The sequence below is a fragment of the Pygocentrus nattereri genome, chromosome 14 (assembly GCF_015220715.1).
Source record: "Pygocentrus nattereri isolate fPygNat1 chromosome 14, fPygNat1.pri, whole genome shotgun sequence".
Lineage (NCBI taxonomy): Eukaryota > Metazoa > Chordata > Actinopteri > Characiformes > Serrasalmidae > Pygocentrus > Pygocentrus nattereri.
In genome coordinates this window covers 6525780-6543196 of record NC_051224.1, presented here as the reverse complement: position 1 = coordinate 6543196, position 17417 = coordinate 6525780, and the positions used below count along the sequence as shown (strand labels likewise).

Here is a 17417-nt window from a genome sequence, read left to right as displayed (position 1 = left end):
ACAGAGAGATTAGTGACATGAAACAAATAATTGAAGTCAATGAGCAATTGATGAATTCTTCATTAAAGTTCATGCATTTGTGTAAATTGATGAAAGTGTTCTACAAAAAGCTGTAATTCTGTAAAATCCTCTCACTGTGGTACTAGTTTTCCTGAGTGAGACCAGAAAGAGTGAATGTAGCTAGAATTGCATTTTTACTGAGTTAATGCATTATTGGTATTAAAAACATTTGTCAGTAAATTTCGGCAACAGGCCAATGACTTGTGTAATCTTGGGTAAGCTTTGAGTCAACAGTTTTATAAGCACAAGGAACTGCAAGGAAATTACAGAATATGGTAAATGATACTTCAGATATGACACATAGAGATTGAAGAAACTAGATGGAAAAATCTAGAAAAGAAATAGCTGCATCTGTAATTTTGCTGTTGAAATAGTTTTTTACTCACATAAATAGATTGTATCATCCCTTTTCACTGCAGCTATAAAATGCAATTTCCACCTGTTTTGAAAGTCTCTCAGTGCACAATGCATTTTTATCTTCAATAACTTTGATGGAATATATTGCACAAGGTTTGCAAAACCAAAACTGGATTGTCATCTTCATAGGTAAGCAAGCAATTCAACTTATAAAGTAGTGCTAGAAAGGATGTGAACTCATTAGAGTTCACTTATTTAACAATATAATTGAGTTCTCTTTACACGTTGTCTTTGTAGGGAAGTGTGAGTGGTTTTCACAGCAGGTGGTCTGCTGTCCCTCTCCACTTTCAACCCTCATTGCTCATGATCAATTCAACACAGAGCAACAACATTTCACACATAGTTATGGGGGGAAAAATCATTTAATTTGTTTACATAAATTAAAAATACCAAATTTCCATTCTTTTACTGAAATAGCCAGTAGGGGGCTTCTTATCCAGTGCCAAACCAACCAAATGCAAATCTAACTATGAACACAGAATAGATGCAGCATCACCTGAACACTGAAAAGACTGAGCTTGTACTTCTCATGATAATAATAATAATAATAATAATAATAATAATAATAATGTAATTAAGTTTCATTTCTACAGGGCCTTTCTCAAACCCTAGGACAATTCACAATTACCAGTGGCGGTTGGTATGCGGATCAGCACCTCCAAGTCTGAGTCTATGGTTTTAGCCCGGAAAAGAATGGCATTGACACTCCAGGTAAGGGGAAAGGACTTGCCCCAGGTGGAGGAGTTTAAGTATCTCGGGGTCTTGTTCACGAAAAATGGGAAGAGGGATCGTGAGATCGGCCGCAGGCTGGGACAGGCGGCAGCAGTAATGTAGTCACTGTACTGGACTGTAGTGGTGAAGAGCCATAAGGCGAAGCTCTCTGTTTAACAGTCGGTCTACATACTGACCCTCACCTATGGTCATGTGGGCAATGACCGAAAGAATCCTCTTCTTTCAGCTACTCCCTTTAGGGGTCACCACAGCGGATCATCTGCCTCCATCTTGCCCTTTCACACCAACCATCTCCATGTCCACCTTAACTACATCCATAAACCTTCTCTGAGGTCTACCTCTTCTCCTTCTACCCGGCAGCTCCATCTCCAACATTCTTTGACCAATATATCCACTATTCCTCCTTAACACATGTCCAAACCATCTCAACCTGGCCTCTCTGGCTTTATCTCCAAACTGCTCCACCTTCACTGTCCCTCCGATCTGCTCATTTCTGATCTTGTCCATCCTTGTCAGTCCCAAAGAAAATCTCAGCATCTTCATCTCCGCCACCTCCTCCAATGACTGAAAGAATGAGATCGCAAATACAAGCAGTGGAAATGAGCCTCTTCACAGGGTAGTGGGCTACACTCTATTCAATAGGGTGAGGAGCTCAGCCATCCAGGAGGAGCTCGGAGTAGAGCCGCTACTCCTCTGCATTGAGAGGAGCTATCTGAGGTGGTTCGGGCATCTGATCTAGATGCCCCCTGGACGCCTCCCAGTGGGGGTGTACCAGGCACGGCCTACCAAGATAAGACCCCGGGGTCATCCTAGGACCTGCTGGAGGGATTAAATCTCCAAGTTGGCCTGGGAGCTGGCTGTTTGGGGTCCTAGAGAATGAGCTGGAGGAAGTTGCGGGGGACAGGGTCGTCTTGGATTCTCTGCTCTCCCAATTGCTACCGCAACCCTATCTGGAATAAGCGGTTAATGATGATGATGACATTTTTATGCACACATAAATCAAAAGGAACAACAGATTTCACAAAATGTAGTGGAGTAAAAAGCCCCCAACTTGTAGCCCAGCCAAACTGTGCTATCACAATGTACATTCCATGGCTTGCAGATCAGTCAACATCTCCACTGTTATGATGCAAAGTCCCCAGTTCACTACCCAGTCAAACATCACCATCACAGTGCAAAGTCACCAGCTCTCAACCCAGTCAAACACTACTATAATGATTCAAGCCCCTTGCAGCTCAGTCAAACATCTCTGTCACAATACAAAGTCCCTTGCTCACATCCCCAAATCACTCCACTGTCATGGTGCAAAGCCCCCAGTTTGTGGCCCAGTCAAAGTCTACTGTCATATTGCAAAGTCCCAGACTTGTGGCCTAATCAAACTCTACTGTCATACTGCAAAGGACAGGCTTGTGGCCTAGTCAAACTTTGCGAAAACAAAGAAAAATTCCAGGCTTTGGTGGCCCAGTCAAACTCCTCTAGCACTGTGCAAAGTCTCTGTCTTACAGCCCAGGCACTGCCATTGTCCCAATTCACAGCCTAGCCAAACTCTGATACTGTGATGAAAAGTCTTCTGGCTTGCAGCCTAGTAAAACGTCAATGCCGTCGAAAAACGTCCTGGCACCATGACAGCAAAGTCTCTAGACAAGATCAAAGTCAACAAAGGAAGAACTTCTGAGCCAGTTCAAAACAAACCACAAACACATCACAAACTTAACAAAACAAACAAGCAGCACCTAAATGAGCAAGTGTTTTTAAATTGGGCACATGCACATATGGCTCAACAAGCCCTCTGAGACACAAACACATACACACAATCAACCCAGTTTAAGTCACAGTACCTGAGAGACTCTCACACAGCAGACTGTATATCACATCATTCACATCAAACACACACACAGACACACACACAAAGGTTCTGCTGACTTTATAACAAGCATAAACAAACTGGATCTTACAACCTGAAAAGGCTGAGGGGGGGAGTGCTAGAATTCTTTAAGGGAATGTCCACCCTCTTTAAAATACATCAAGCTTTCCATATTCACTAAAGCATTTCATTCATCCAGGCTCCATTTTCCAGAACGCTAATGCAAACCCCAAGGCTGTAGGCCAGTTTACCCAAGTGCTTCATTTGGAGCCACTTCAGTGGAGCAGCACAATGCCTATGAATGAGCATGACAGGAATAAACTTGAGAGCTGAATTCCCCTAGAAAGGTTTTACCCTGCTCTGAAGCTTTGATATTAACCCTGAACTACAGCTGTCTTTAAATTACATCTGTTATGACGATATTGCACACTTAAATGACAGAATGCCATTGAAAATGAAAACAATGTGAGCAAACTGACAATAAACGTGGACTATTTTCATTATACAGGTGATGTGATTAGCCATCTTGCAAGGAACCATAATGGCCATCCAATGACTATCCCCTCAGTAATGATTACACGATTCCATGAGTACATGATTACAAGATTACAGACTTCTAGAAAGCATGGCAGAAAGTAACAATGACAAGGAGTTGTTGTGCAGCAAACTGCAGCAACCGCAGAGAAGATGCCTGCATGTTTCTTGTATGCCTTTGCCAAACACCACAGAATATTATGGATCCAGGCCATCAAAAGGGCAGATTGAGGTCCTGATGGTCCCAAAGGCAGTGAAAGTCTGGGCAGTGCCAACTTCGTATCTGAATGAGGTGTGATTTGTTTTTGTTTTTTTTGATAGGGTGATTGCCGATCAACCCATGCAAACTGTTATTTTAATACTGGAAGCATTTTCTGAAACAGAAATTTTGATAAGGCTAAAGTCAGCTTCCTATTCACCTATTGTTTGAATTTTCCTGTTCCACCTTAAATAGTGCCTGAGTGGGCAGTGGCCTGAGGAACTACAATGTAACTGTTGCACCATTTAAGGTCAGAAAATTTAAATAGGAAGCTGGTGATTTCAGTGCTGTGTGATGTAGGCCATCAAAATATCTTGCCTACAGTTTTATGTAGAGCTCTACCTGTAAATATGATACGGTAAGACATTTCAACAAAGTCCCACAACTTGTCAGGACACTACTTTAACAGTAACTAGGTAGGTAATGAATGAGTTAGCACTGTGTGTGGTTCATATCAGTGATAGCTAAACTACTGTAAATGATATTGGTTTTGTTCAGTAGGTCATAGGCTAACTAACTGGCCATCTAGATGTCTGTTTACTTAGCTTAGTGACACTAATTGTACCATTATGCTCCTGATATTGTCAAATAATGAGAGTATAGACAGGCTCAACAAACTACTAAACCAGGCAAATTGGGAAAAACTCATAGGATATCTCAGCAAGCTATAAGGAATTTTGGGTAGCTCCTATTGGCTACATAATGTTATATTAATATGCAAATGAAAGACAAGCAAACAGCTCCAACTCTGAAATGGCATTTTATTATTTAGTTGACTAAATATACCCACTTAAGTCACAGAGCACAATGAGATTGGTCAATTCCATGAAAAATAAACAATTTTGATTGGTTTACTTTTATCCATTTCTACAGATATCACCACAGAATACCACTGTATTTGAGTCTCCTACCGTCAGTCATGATATGCAGATAAGATTAGAGGTAAAATTAGACACATTGTGATTGAAAACTATTGTAAATGTTGGTGGACCTCAAAATCTGGTGAAAAGTCATCCCAGAAGAGTGGATGCTGTTATAGGTTTTGGAATGGGATGTCCAACAAACTCATATAGATCTGATTGTGAGGTATCCACATACTTGTGTGTGTGTATGCATGTGTGCAATTATTCATTTTTAATCTAAAAATTAATTAGCTGAGATGTTTTTTTCGGTTGAAAAAGTAAGTTCACCCCTGGCTTCAGTAACTGCTATTACCCCTTTTGACAGAAATAACTTTATGTAGGCGCTTCCTATAACTGTCTACCAGTTTCTGGCATATACTGGGAGAAATGTTTGCCAACTCTTTCATGCAGAATTATTTCAACTGTGCAATGGCTGAGCAGTTTCTTGCATGTACAGCCCATTTCAAACCCCCACAGACCATTTCAATGGGATTTAGATCTGGGCTTTGACTAGGCCATTCCACAGCCCTCCATGTCTTCCTTTTGAGACATTCTTTGGTAGATTTATTTGTATGCTTGGGATTTTTCTCCTGCTGGAAGGTCCAGTTGTTCAGCTTCAACTTTTTACAGATCTTCTCACATTCTCCTCATGCACTCTCTGGTACCAAAGAAAATTCACAGTCGGTTCTTTGATTATAAGTTGGCCAGGCCCTGAGGCAGCAAAGCACTTACAAACCATACCACTCCCACAGCCTGGCTTTACAGTTGGTATGAGGTTCTTCTAAACAATGCAGTCTTTGGTTTCTAGTACTACGGCCAAACCACTCTACTTTTAACACTCCTGTCTATGGCATGTTGTTCCAGGAGTGGGGTTATTAAATATTTCTTTTAGCATCTTACAGACTGGTCTTGGGTTAAATATCCTACGGTTGCCTGGCCTGGACATGTTTCAGTCGTTTTACATCTTCTCTAATTGCAGATTGTCTTCTGGATGTGTAATATTTTGGAAACGCTTATCAAACCCCTTCCCAGACTTGTAAGCATCTACAACCTTCTTTCTGAAGGCCCCAGAGAGCTCCTTTGATCTAGTTATGATGGTACTATACACTCCAAAAGCAAAGAGCAAACCAGACGGACCAAGTTCCCCAAAGATTTTCTGTAACAGTGTTCTCATCATCATCTAATTTCAATCTGACACATTTGAAGAAGTGAGACATAAAAAAGACAGGATGTTTGTATGGCCAAATATGTTGAAAATGTCTGAAATTTTGATGGGGTGTATTTTCTTGTAGGTACAATCCCACTTGCAGAAAATTTGGGAAACTGAGTAAAATGACAGAACGCAATGATTAGCAAATCGCATAGACCCATATTTATTCTCAATAGAGCACAGAACACATGTCAAATATTGAAAGTGAGGTGTTTTACCATTTCATGAAAAAGATTAACTCATTTAAAACTTGATGACAGCAATACATCTCAAAAAAGTTGGCACAGGTCCTTGTCTATCATTGTGTAGCATCACCTACAACAGTGTAAACGTCTGGGAAGTGAGGAGACCAATTGCTGGAGTTAATGTTGTCCCATTCTTGTTTGATGTAGGATTCTAGTTGTTCAGTCCTGGGTCTTCTTTGCTGGACTTTTGTTTCATGATGTGCCAAATGTTTTCTACTGGTGAAAAGTCTGGACACCAGGCACGGCAGTTCAGCACCCAGGCTCTTCTTCTGCGAAGCCATGCTGTTGTGATGGATACAGAATGTAGTTTAGCATTGTCTTGCTGAAATATACAAGGCCTTCCCTGAAAGAGAGAGTAAGCTGCCCACGCCATAGGCGCTAATGCCATCCCATATCATCAGAGATGCAGGCTTTTGAACTGTGCACTGATAACACTGATGGTCCCTCTCCTCTTGATTCCATAGGACATAGTATCTGTGGCTTCCAATAAGAATTTCAAAATTTGATTAATCTGACCACAGAACAGTGTTCCATTTTGCCTCAGTCCATTTTAAATGAGCTTTGGCCCAGAGAAGACGGTGGTGTTTCTGGATCTAGTTGACATATTTCTTCTTCTTTTCATGATACAGCTTTGTCTTGCATTTGTGGATTGCACAGTGAACTGTGTCCACAGACTACGATTTCTGGAAGTGTTTCTGAGCCCATACAGTGATTTTCAGCACAGAATCATGCCAGCTTTCAATGCAGTGCCACCTGAGGGCCTGAAGATCATACGCATCCAATATTGACCATTAACCTTGTCCTTTGAACACAGGGATTTATTTTTTTGAACATTTTTTTGAAATTGTTCCATGATTTTTAGACACAGATTGGTGAACCTCTGCCCATCTTTGCTTCTGATAGACGGTTTCTCTCTAAAATTGTTGTTTTTATACCCAGTCATGTCAGTTAGATGCAAATTTCTAATCCAGCTGTTTTTTTAGTAGTGCCTTTTACTTTTCTAGCTTTTTGTTTTTGTTTTGAGATGCATTGCTGTCATCAAGTTCCTAATGAGTTGTTTCATTGTTCGATGTTCTATTGTGAATAAAATATGGGTCTATTAGATTTGCAAATTGTTGCATTCTGTTTTTATTTACATTTTACACAGCACCTCAACATTTTGGAATTGAGGTTGTATATATAGATATGCATTTTAATTGCTGTTGTGTGGGTTTTCATTGCTGTGAAAGTGAGCCAGAGATCCAAGAGCTCAAATAAGCAACTTCTCTGTTTTTCTCTCTTCTATTCATTTCTGGGTGGACATCATGTAAAAATGGCAAAATAAATGGTTACACCTGAGAAATCCTGACCTTAGTGACAGCCCTCTTGTTTATAAACATTTCTGAAAATCTTGCCCTTATTTTGAAGCTGTAGTGTGTGTCTTTTAAAAAAAATTGCTAAATTGTCTCCTTAACAGCTGAAATGGTGCTACTTTCCCAGAGCTGACGTCAGGAATCCTTACTTAGTTAGTTAGGCTAGTATGCCAGTCTGGAACATCACGCTATTATTTAAAAGAATCTACATTCACACGGATTTTCAATCACAATCTGTGTCTATTTTTACATCTAATTATATTAGCAAGTCTGCCACTGATGGCAGGAAACCAGAACACCGTAGTATCCTGTGGTGGTATCCATAGAAACGAATGAAAATGAACCAATCAAAATTGTTTATTAATCGTGGAATTGACCAATCGCATTGTGCACCGTGACGCTCACATGTGATGTTTTTCTTCTCCCTGATGTGTAATAAGTGGGCATTGGAAGTCAGTCTGTGGAAACGGCACACTTAAAAAAGCCAGTGGATGTCATATATGTTCATATACGCATGACTGCACCACTGAGCTACCCACCCTAAGATTTAAGATTTTCGCCCCAATTATGCCCTCTTGGACTCCTGGCTGGGGCATTGCTAGGGATTGAACTCCAGACAATAGCCTGTTTAATTGTAATGGGTAAAATGAGGTCGGCAAATCTTCATTTAAACGTGAATGATGGTACATAAAAACACACAAACGTTACCAGTTGAACTCAAGGACATACAAATAAAATACAAGAAAATTGCACGAGCCCTTCAGGATTTTCACGCAGTTTCTTTCCTGAGAAAACAGCTGTTCTGAAGAATGATTACTTCTACAAGTAACAGGCTAATTACCCTAGCCAATTTTAATAGCTCAGCTCCCAGGAGGCTTTACTTTTTGTCACAATATAGGCCTTGTAATCATTTTCGTTAATATTTTTGACCCCTGGCCTATGTACTTCTCTCTATGTCAGTCTCCTTTGCCTTCAACCTTCACATGCAGTTCACAGTTAATGTGTGCACACCATGTGGAGCGCATAAGCTTCCAGCTTGCATGTAATGGCTCGTTAGCCAGTAAACAACAAGGCGTGAGGGGCCGCATCAGAAGGGCATAAAGTGTATATGTGTGGGGAAAATGTGCATCATGTCTACTTCATGCTGTTGAGTTCATCCATGAGTGACTCACTTAGGACCAACTAATCAAAAGAAGGACAGCAGTTTGTTCGAGTGAGGGGGCGTCATTCTGCAGCAACAAAGTGATCTCAGCAAATGGTGTGTCAGGGGTTGGGTAGGCTAACAACATTGTCTGGAAAACAGAAATCCTCTCTCAGAGCAGACTAAATAACACAAGCGAACACTAGATTCAGAGTAATTATGGTGAATAATATTCAGTACTATGCAAAAGCCAAAGACCACCTTTCATTTGTTTTATTTCCAGTCAAACTGGCCATTCAGTACAAGTGAACTGTGATATTCAGGAGATATTTCTGAGGAGATCAGATATAAGATAATCCACTTGCATAAGAACATCCATCCAAGACCTAGCAGACCACCAAAAACTGTCACTATCAGTACTTAAAGCTTTCGCCTTTAAGAGAGAGGAGAAAGTCAAGTTGCTTCAGATCTGAAAAAAAATCTGTCCATCCTTCCACTGTGAGAAGACGAGTCAGCGCTATGGGTCTGAAAAAATGTCTAGCTTTCAAGAGTTTAGAAAAAGAAATACACACAAAAAAAGAACATTTAATAAAAGAATGAAAGAATCTGCCGGAACAATGGACTGACCATCTCCGAGTCCATTCCTCAACTAGGACTACTATGTTCAGGATTTTGAGAGGCAGTAAATGCAACTAGATTAAATAAGTGATGGGAGGTGCTCATTTTCAATTTTCAGTTGTATTTTGAATACTATATTTAATTGAAAATAAGTATTAAAGCCCTCCATTTATACATGCTCACTGTCCATACATGCTCTTTGTAGTTCTACAATTACAGACTGTAGTCCAGCTGTTTCTCTGATACTCTGCTGGCCCCTTTTCACTCTGTTCTTCATTGATCAGGACCCCCACAGGGTCTCACCACTGCAGTAACACTGACGTGGTGGTGGTGTGTTAGTGTGTGTTGCACAGGTCTGAGTGGATCAGACACAGCAGTGCTGATGGACATTTTAAACGCTGCCCACAGGACGCGGATGGCTAGATATTTTGGGTTGGTGGACTATTCTCAGTCCAGCAACAGCATTGCTGTGCCAGATCCACTTGTACCAGCGCAACACTATGTCAGTTTCACTGCACTGCTAAGAATGATCCACCTCCCAAAAAACCATCCGGACCACTAAAGAACACTAAAAGAGGGCTAACAAAGTATCAGAGAAACAGATGGACTACAGTCTGTAACTGTAGAACTACAAAGTGCACCTATTATAGTAAGTGGTGCTGATAAAATGGACGATGATTGTACATACAAGAAAGGTTGTTACTTGATGAAGTGACCGGTCAGTGTATAACATTTATAAAATACCAGCAGTCTTGACAGGTCAGCCATATAACTGCTTATTGTGGTTACCAACAATAATATTCATGCCTTGAATTGAATCAAGTGTATGAAAGATATTGTGATATTATATTTTAACAGTGATGTCCAGCACTAGCCACTGACACTATCAAATTCACTCACCCAAACCAAAGACGGGAAGCCCAATGTCCAGCCTGGACTAAAGATCATGGGTGGCTTATCACTAATCCTCTAGTAATTAGCCCACATCTGGCTGTCTTAAATGAAGTGAACCACACACCCTCTGTGTAAACACTTTATCCACACTGTCATCCTCATTGACAGCCACTCAGATGGAGAACAAACTATTTACAACTCCGTCCAACCTGATATCATCTGTCCGTATGAGTAATGTCCAAATAGCACGGACCAGTGGCCAGTCTAATAGGTTACAGCGTGCACTCTGACTTGGATTTCATTACAATTTTCTATAGGCCTGCTTTATGAAGCACGTGCATAAGCCTTTTCATGGTGGTTTGCTTCTGGCTGCTTTGCTACGCACATTCACTGTTAACATTTACATTCATTCATTAAGTTTGTTTCCACAGCGACTTCCAGTTTGGAGCAATGCTTTTGGAAAAGGGTGACCTTTACTTCCAGTGCTTTGCCGCTCTAATTGGACTCAAGAATCTACATAGAGACAGAAAAGACTGAAGAGTTTGAGATGACCACCCTGATGTATTCGTGAAAAGGCTCCAAATATGAATGACGTTTATTGTGTAAAAACAGCCACAGCAATTCCAATAAACAGTAATCAATTTGACTGGCATTACATTACGTTTTACACAGGATATGAGCATGCTTGCCTGCAGGGTGCAATTAACCCATTCATGTCCAGCCACTACATTTGGTATGACGAGGAAAAAAAAACACTTTTTTTTTTGGTATTTTTGTACTTTTGTATCGCTATGATTTGGATGATCGTTTAATAATACCCGTTACCATTTTTGATCACACATAATTATGATTTTCTCCACAAGCAACTTTTTGAGTTTCTATTCTTTCATGTTTATAAAACCTTTCTTTTTTAGTCCATCCATTTAAAAGCTTAGCGCACATACGGACCCAAAGACTTAACTTTTTTTTTTTGATTGCACATCATTTTTATGGTTTGATCCACAATAAAAACTGTGGATTTGACTGTTTTTCTAAGAAGTGGTCCCACATGACCAAAGACTGAACTTGACCTGATCAATTTGCTGTTGCTTTTTATTAACAACAGCCATTTGAACAACGTGCTCAGGGAAGCTCAGAGAACATGTGGACCAAAAGACATTGAAAATGTCAGATGTGGACAGTTAAGTCAGTAGAACAGTCTTCACTGTGACATTATGAGTGTCCCTGTGCGTCTGTCTATGAGCTCAAAGCTATTAGAGGATTTTACCGTCAACTTGAGGCTGCACTGTCACTTCACCTGCTTACCTGTTCTGGCTGCGTCCTTGGCTGGCTCGGCTCTCTCCACAGACCCGTACTGTTTCACACATTTTCGCTCCTTCTCCATTCTGGTCAGTGCTGTTGCTCAGATTGCCAGCTGACCAGAGCGTGACCGCTTGGTTCTCTCTTTCACTGAAAGCAAACCGTTGCTCTAGGAATCCCGTTCATGCGTTACTCTGACTGTCCACGGGAAGATCTGAGCATCTGTATCTGCACACTGAGCTGAAGGGAATGAGAGAGAGAGAGAGAGAGAGAGAGAGAGAGAGAGTAAGTGCAACTGATGAATGGGCTCTAATCGTCTGTAAAACGCCACCTGGTGAGTAACTTGGAGAATGCAGCCAACAGTGGCAGCACTGACTGCCCCTCATAAGAGCCAGTTGCTTACAGCCTCAGTGAGCCTCTTGGTGTGTAACTTGGCTGTCACAAAAGCAGAACACCCAGCGAGCCTTTATCAGGCTTCATAAGGTCGACCCCCCCCCTGACTGTTTGCCACTACTGCTCCACCCTCGGACCACCCACATTATTGTCCTGCAAACAAGCTCTACCTAGTTGTTAATCTCTCCAAATAGATCCTAAATGCACAGGCTTTTATTTTAGAAAATAAACTAAGAGAAATATTACAAACAACTCAGAGAGAGAAAGAAAACAATGACCAGGCCTAATGCAAAATGATTTTACTTTACCGAACGAGAGTAAAATGATTAAGTAAACTAACTTGGAGTATAACTAAAAACAGGACAAATCAGTAAATTGGACTGTGAATGTAAAATGAGCAGTGATAAGTGGAATTTCACCTAATACCCTGCTTAAACACCGGTGGGCGGCCCAGAAAAACGCTGAGCAGCACGCCAGTGGACCCCCAGCTTTGCTGTCAGTGGGCAATAGTGGCCCACTATCCTATTGCTATTCGGCAAATGCTCTGCACAGTGCACTTTTCCTCCTGTTACATTTACTTTTTTAAATGTTTGATATTTTGTTGAATCAGTGGTGTAGAAATTTTGTAGAAATTGTGCTATGTTTAACAATCTTGAGATATCGAGAAAAGCCGCATACTTGTTTGGCATCATAACGACATAAATATCATGAGATCTCAAGAAAACAAATGAGAATAACTCATTTCATCATGCAAAGAACCCTTTTGGCATGCAAATGGTTCTGTGAGTGCTCATGGTTCCATAATGAACCACAGTATTTATTAAAGAACTCTTAAAGAAGCAGCCTTTTTTTAAGACTGATCCCTGGTCAAATCTCGTTTTTGACTTTCTGTTCGTAAGTGAAAGTAAGTTAACATGTCTACATCAGAGAACCAATTTGTATATTTTATATAAAGTTTGTCATTTTATATTAAAAAAGTTAAAAAAATTTTTGCACAGGACACAAAATGTCATGTTTTTCCCCACAATATGTTAAATTCAGCAAATAAACAGGAACGGTGCATTTAAATGTACTTCTTTTCACTTAGCAAATCAACATGATGCAGAAAAGAAAAAGTACTTTGTTTTACCAGTGGGTGGCAGTAGATTGGCAGTAGCCACACATCCGCTCCATAACTAGCCCAGGATGATAATACTCCAGTTCTATTCACAGAAGCCATAGAACCCAACAAGACAGCAGTTTCATAACTTGATGTGTGGACCTTAAGGCAAGCACAGAGGCAGTTACTAGCATTATATGTTTAAAGAAGGCATTCAAACCTGCATGTGATTCAGCGATGTCATAACAGAGCTTATTCTCTGCCCTCCCTTCCCAAAAGCAAAAAACTTAGCCTTTGAATCTGTTGAAACTGCTTTCAGATAATTGGTAAATGATGTCTTAATGGAAAACAGACATTCTTCTTCTTAAAGGTTAATTCCACCAAAATGTCTGCATAATTCAATCTGCGAGATGTAAACAAAGCCATTCAAAGTGGTTTAATATGAAATGGTTCACTGTAGAGTCTAATTTCTTTACAGCAGTGGTGATAGGAACCAGGAGTCACAGTGTCTACAGCACAAACTCAGCCATTTGAGCAGCGACTCTGCACACGACTTCACAGTTTTTACATTTATGAAATATATTTTAGGCCAAAGCTTAGCTCAAAGCCATCCAGCAGTGCATGTGAAGCCGTTTCATATAATACCTTTATTTGAAGTAGTTTTAGGCTTTATGCGAATTGAAATTGGTGAACCTGTTGTATATACAACCACCTGTAAAAAGTTCCCTGATCAAGTGACGTTGTATTGATTTTCTAAGTGAGAATAAGTTAAAACACCCTCTTCATATGTAACATATTTAAATATGACTACGTCCACCAATGTTTTACAGCACAATTTCTATTAATTGGCTGAATTTCACATATCAAAAATATATAAATAAAACAAATTTGCTTTTAACTTTTGCAAAGGCCACATTTTATTTTATTTTTTTCCAGTATTTAAATTCCAGAAATTTTGCAAATAAACAGTAATTGTGCATCAAAATGTGCAGCAGTGTCCTCTGTAGAGGACGTGTAAACTTATTTTCACTTAGGAGACATGTCATTTGAACTAGGAAGCCTAAACATATAAATGTATTTAAAATGAAAAAAATACATTTTCCTCACTCCACCAAACCAATTGTACATACTGTAAAACCTCATTTAAAAAACTATTACCACCACTGTGTATATAATGAAACAGGTTTCTAGCTGTGGCTGTTACTGAAAGTTTAATTTTCACCTCACTGTCTGTCTAAAAAAACTTCTTTTTGGCATGTTTAAAGGCAAAGACTGACACCAGCATTGCAATGTATGATGCAGTCTTAGAAGGTAACACCTGCACTTCAATGATTTGTCTGAACATATACGAACAGTGTTCTTTGTGATTGGGATCCATTTACTTGAAATACTGTAATAAGAAATAAGACCATCAACAACAGTCAACATGACAGGCAACTTTGTACCTTAGTAAACTTACTGAGTGTGAGTGGGTAAACATGGTTCATGGATGGTTGGAAACATCTAGGGACCAGTACTCCTGAAAGTAAACATTATCAGAGTGTTTGTACCTTCTGATAGGCCCCAATCACTCAAGTATAATGGCACTGCCAGCCTGTGCCAGTGACCTTTGAGTTCTTACATCACGCCATGTCGTTGTATTGACTCAATATTTCCTGTTTGCAGACCTCACAACCGTGTGCCATCATTATTATGGACAAGCAAATATTGAATAAAATGTATAACATCTGATAAGAGGGATAAAAACTCGAAATGAGGGGGGAAATCTATTCAAACAGACCCTGCACTGTTTGCCGATGACAAACATCAGTAGAGCTGGATACATTAAGATACATTACATCGCCAAAGGTACTCACTCACCCATCCAAATCATTGAATTCAGGCGTTCTAATCACTTCCATGGCCCAGGTGTATAAAACCAAACACCTAGGCCTGCAGACTGCTCCTACAAACATTTGTGAAAGGATGGGGAATTCCATAGAATTCCAGTGTGGTACCGTGATAGGATGCCAACTGTGCAGTCATGAAATTTCCTCGCTGCTAAATATTCCACAGTCAACTGTCAGTGGTATTATAACAAATCCAAGACCATGGTTCTCAGGCGGAAAAGGGCGGAGAGCCCTCTCTGGGTCGGGGATAGGCTCTTGCCTCAAGTGGAGGAGTTCAAGTATCTCGGACTCTTGTTCATGAGTGATGGTACAAGGGAGCGGGAGATTGACAGGCAGATTGGTGCTGGGTCAGCAGTGATGTGGGCTCTTTACTGGTCTGTTGTGGTAAAGAAAGAGCTGAGCCATAAGGCAAGGCTCTCGATTTACCGGTCGATCTACGTTCCCACCCTCACCTATGGTCATGAGCTTTGGGTAATGACCGAAAGAATAAGAAGATAAGAAAGTGGGTAGCACTGTCGCCTCACAGCAAGGAGGGCCTGGGTTCGATTCCCCGGCCGGGCGACCGGGGTCCTCTCTGTGTGGAGTTTGCATGTTCTCCCCGTGTCTGCGTGGGTTTCTTCCGGGTTCTCCGGTTTCCTCCCACAGTCCAAAAGACATGCAGTCAGGCCAATTGTGTAAAAATGATCAAATTGTAAGTCGCTCTGGATAAGAGCGTCAGCCAAATGCTAATGTAAGATCGCGAATACAAGCGGCCGAAATGAGTTTCCTCTGCAGGGTGTCTGGACTCTCTCTTAGAGATAGGGTGAGAAGTTCGGTCATCCGGGAGGGACTCAGAGTAGAGCCACTGCTTCTTCACGTCGAGAGGAGCCAGCTGAGGTGTTTCGGGCATCTGGTTAGGATGCCCCCTGGATGCCTCCCTCGGGAGGTGTCATAGGCAAGTCCACTTGGGAGGAGACCCTGGGGAAGACCCAGGACACGCTGGCGTGACTATATCGCCCAGCTGGCCTGGCAGCGCCTCGGAATCCCCCTTGGAGAGCTAGTGGAAGTGGCTGGGGAAAGGGAGGTCTGGGCATCATTGCTTAGGATGCTGCCCCCAGGACCCGAACCCCAGAGAAGTGGAAGATGGATGGATGGATGGATGGATGGATGGATGGATGGATGGATGGATGGATGGATGGATGGAAGTGATTGGGATCAACAGCAACTCAGCCACGAAGTGGTCGACCATGTAAAATGAGCGGTCAGCGGATGCTGAGACGCATAGTGCACAGAGGTCACCAGCTTTCTGCAGAGTCAATCGCTAAAGACCTCCAAACTTCATGTGGCCTTCAGATCAGCTCAAGAACAGCATAGAGAGCTTCATGGAATGAATTTCCATGGCTGAGCAGCTGCATCCAAGCCTTACATTACCAAGCGCAATGCAAAGCGTCGAACGCAGTGATGTAAAGCACCGCCACTGGACTCTAGAGCAGCGGAGACGTGTTCTCTGGAGTGACGAATTGCGCTTCTCCGGCTGGCAATCCGATGGACAAGTCTGGGTTTGGCGGGTGCCAAGAGAACGGTACTTGTCTGACTGCATTGTGCCAAGTGTAAAGTTTGGTGGAGGGGGGATTATGGTGTGGGGTTGTTTTTCAGGAGTTGGGCTCGGCCCCTTAGTTCCAGTGAAAGGAACTCTTAATGCTTCAGCAGACCAAGAGATTTTGGACAATTTCATGCTCCCAACTTTGTGGGAACAGTTTGGGGATGGCCTGTTTTGCCTTGTGTTTTTGTACTCATTCCAGATTCCATCCCATAACTTCACCCTTTCCTCTACCGGACCCTGCTACTGATCCATTCCATGGTTTCATCTCCCCTCACCCGCTTAAAGAAGCCCAAAATGGCTGTGTCAGGAGGAAACTTCCTCATTGTATTGCTGTGATTCTCTGTACATTTAGCCTGACCCTAATAACTGTATATATCTTGTATATATTTGTAAATAGTCGATGTGAACTGGCGTTAGGGAATGGCTGCTGTTTTGTTTGGGAATGGGTTTTGTCTGCTTGTATGGTTAGTCAGAGAGGTAGGTTAGAATACTGTCCTTTATTTCTTTTTGTTTGTATGTAGGGAAGGTTATAAAGTTAGTGTGGGTTTGTCTGTTTTGGCCTGGGCCATTCCTGAGATTGTTGCCGGTGTGTCAATCTACTGTTTGTATTCATATTAGTCACATAATACAGTCTTGTCTTAATAGGTACGTTTGGTGTTTCGTCTTCTCACCCACATCACCACATCTCACTCTATTCATATTGTTATGGACTGACCTAGACCGGATCGTAACAGGCCCCTTCCTGTTCCAACATGACTGCGCACCAGTGCACAAATCAAGGTCCATAAAGACATGGATGAGCCAGTTTGGTGTGGAAGAACTTGACTGGCCTGCACAGAGTCCTGACCTCAAGCAGATACAACACCTTTGGCATGAATTAGAGCAGAGACTGTGAGCCAGGCCTTCTTGCCCAACATCAGTACTTGA

The 17417-nt window shown here is 41.5% G+C and overlaps 1 protein-coding gene across 1 annotated transcript in view; it reads right to left on the bottom strand.

The window, feature by feature from the left end:
- zgc:171844 (uncharacterized protein LOC100151763 homolog) overlaps positions 1-13134 on the bottom strand; it is a 47981-nt gene extending 34847 nt beyond the window's left edge. Inside the window, exons 1-2 of the mRNA XM_017705601.2 lie at positions 13050-13134; positions 11534-11767 (exon numbers count right to left, since the gene is read on the bottom strand). Of these exons, the coding sequence (XP_017561090.1) occupies positions 11534-11612 (79 nt within the window). The 5' untranslated portion in view covers positions 11613-11767; positions 13050-13134. The remainder of the gene's footprint in view (positions 1-11533; positions 11768-13049) is intronic.
- Between the last annotated feature and the right edge of the window lie 4283 nt (positions 13135-17417).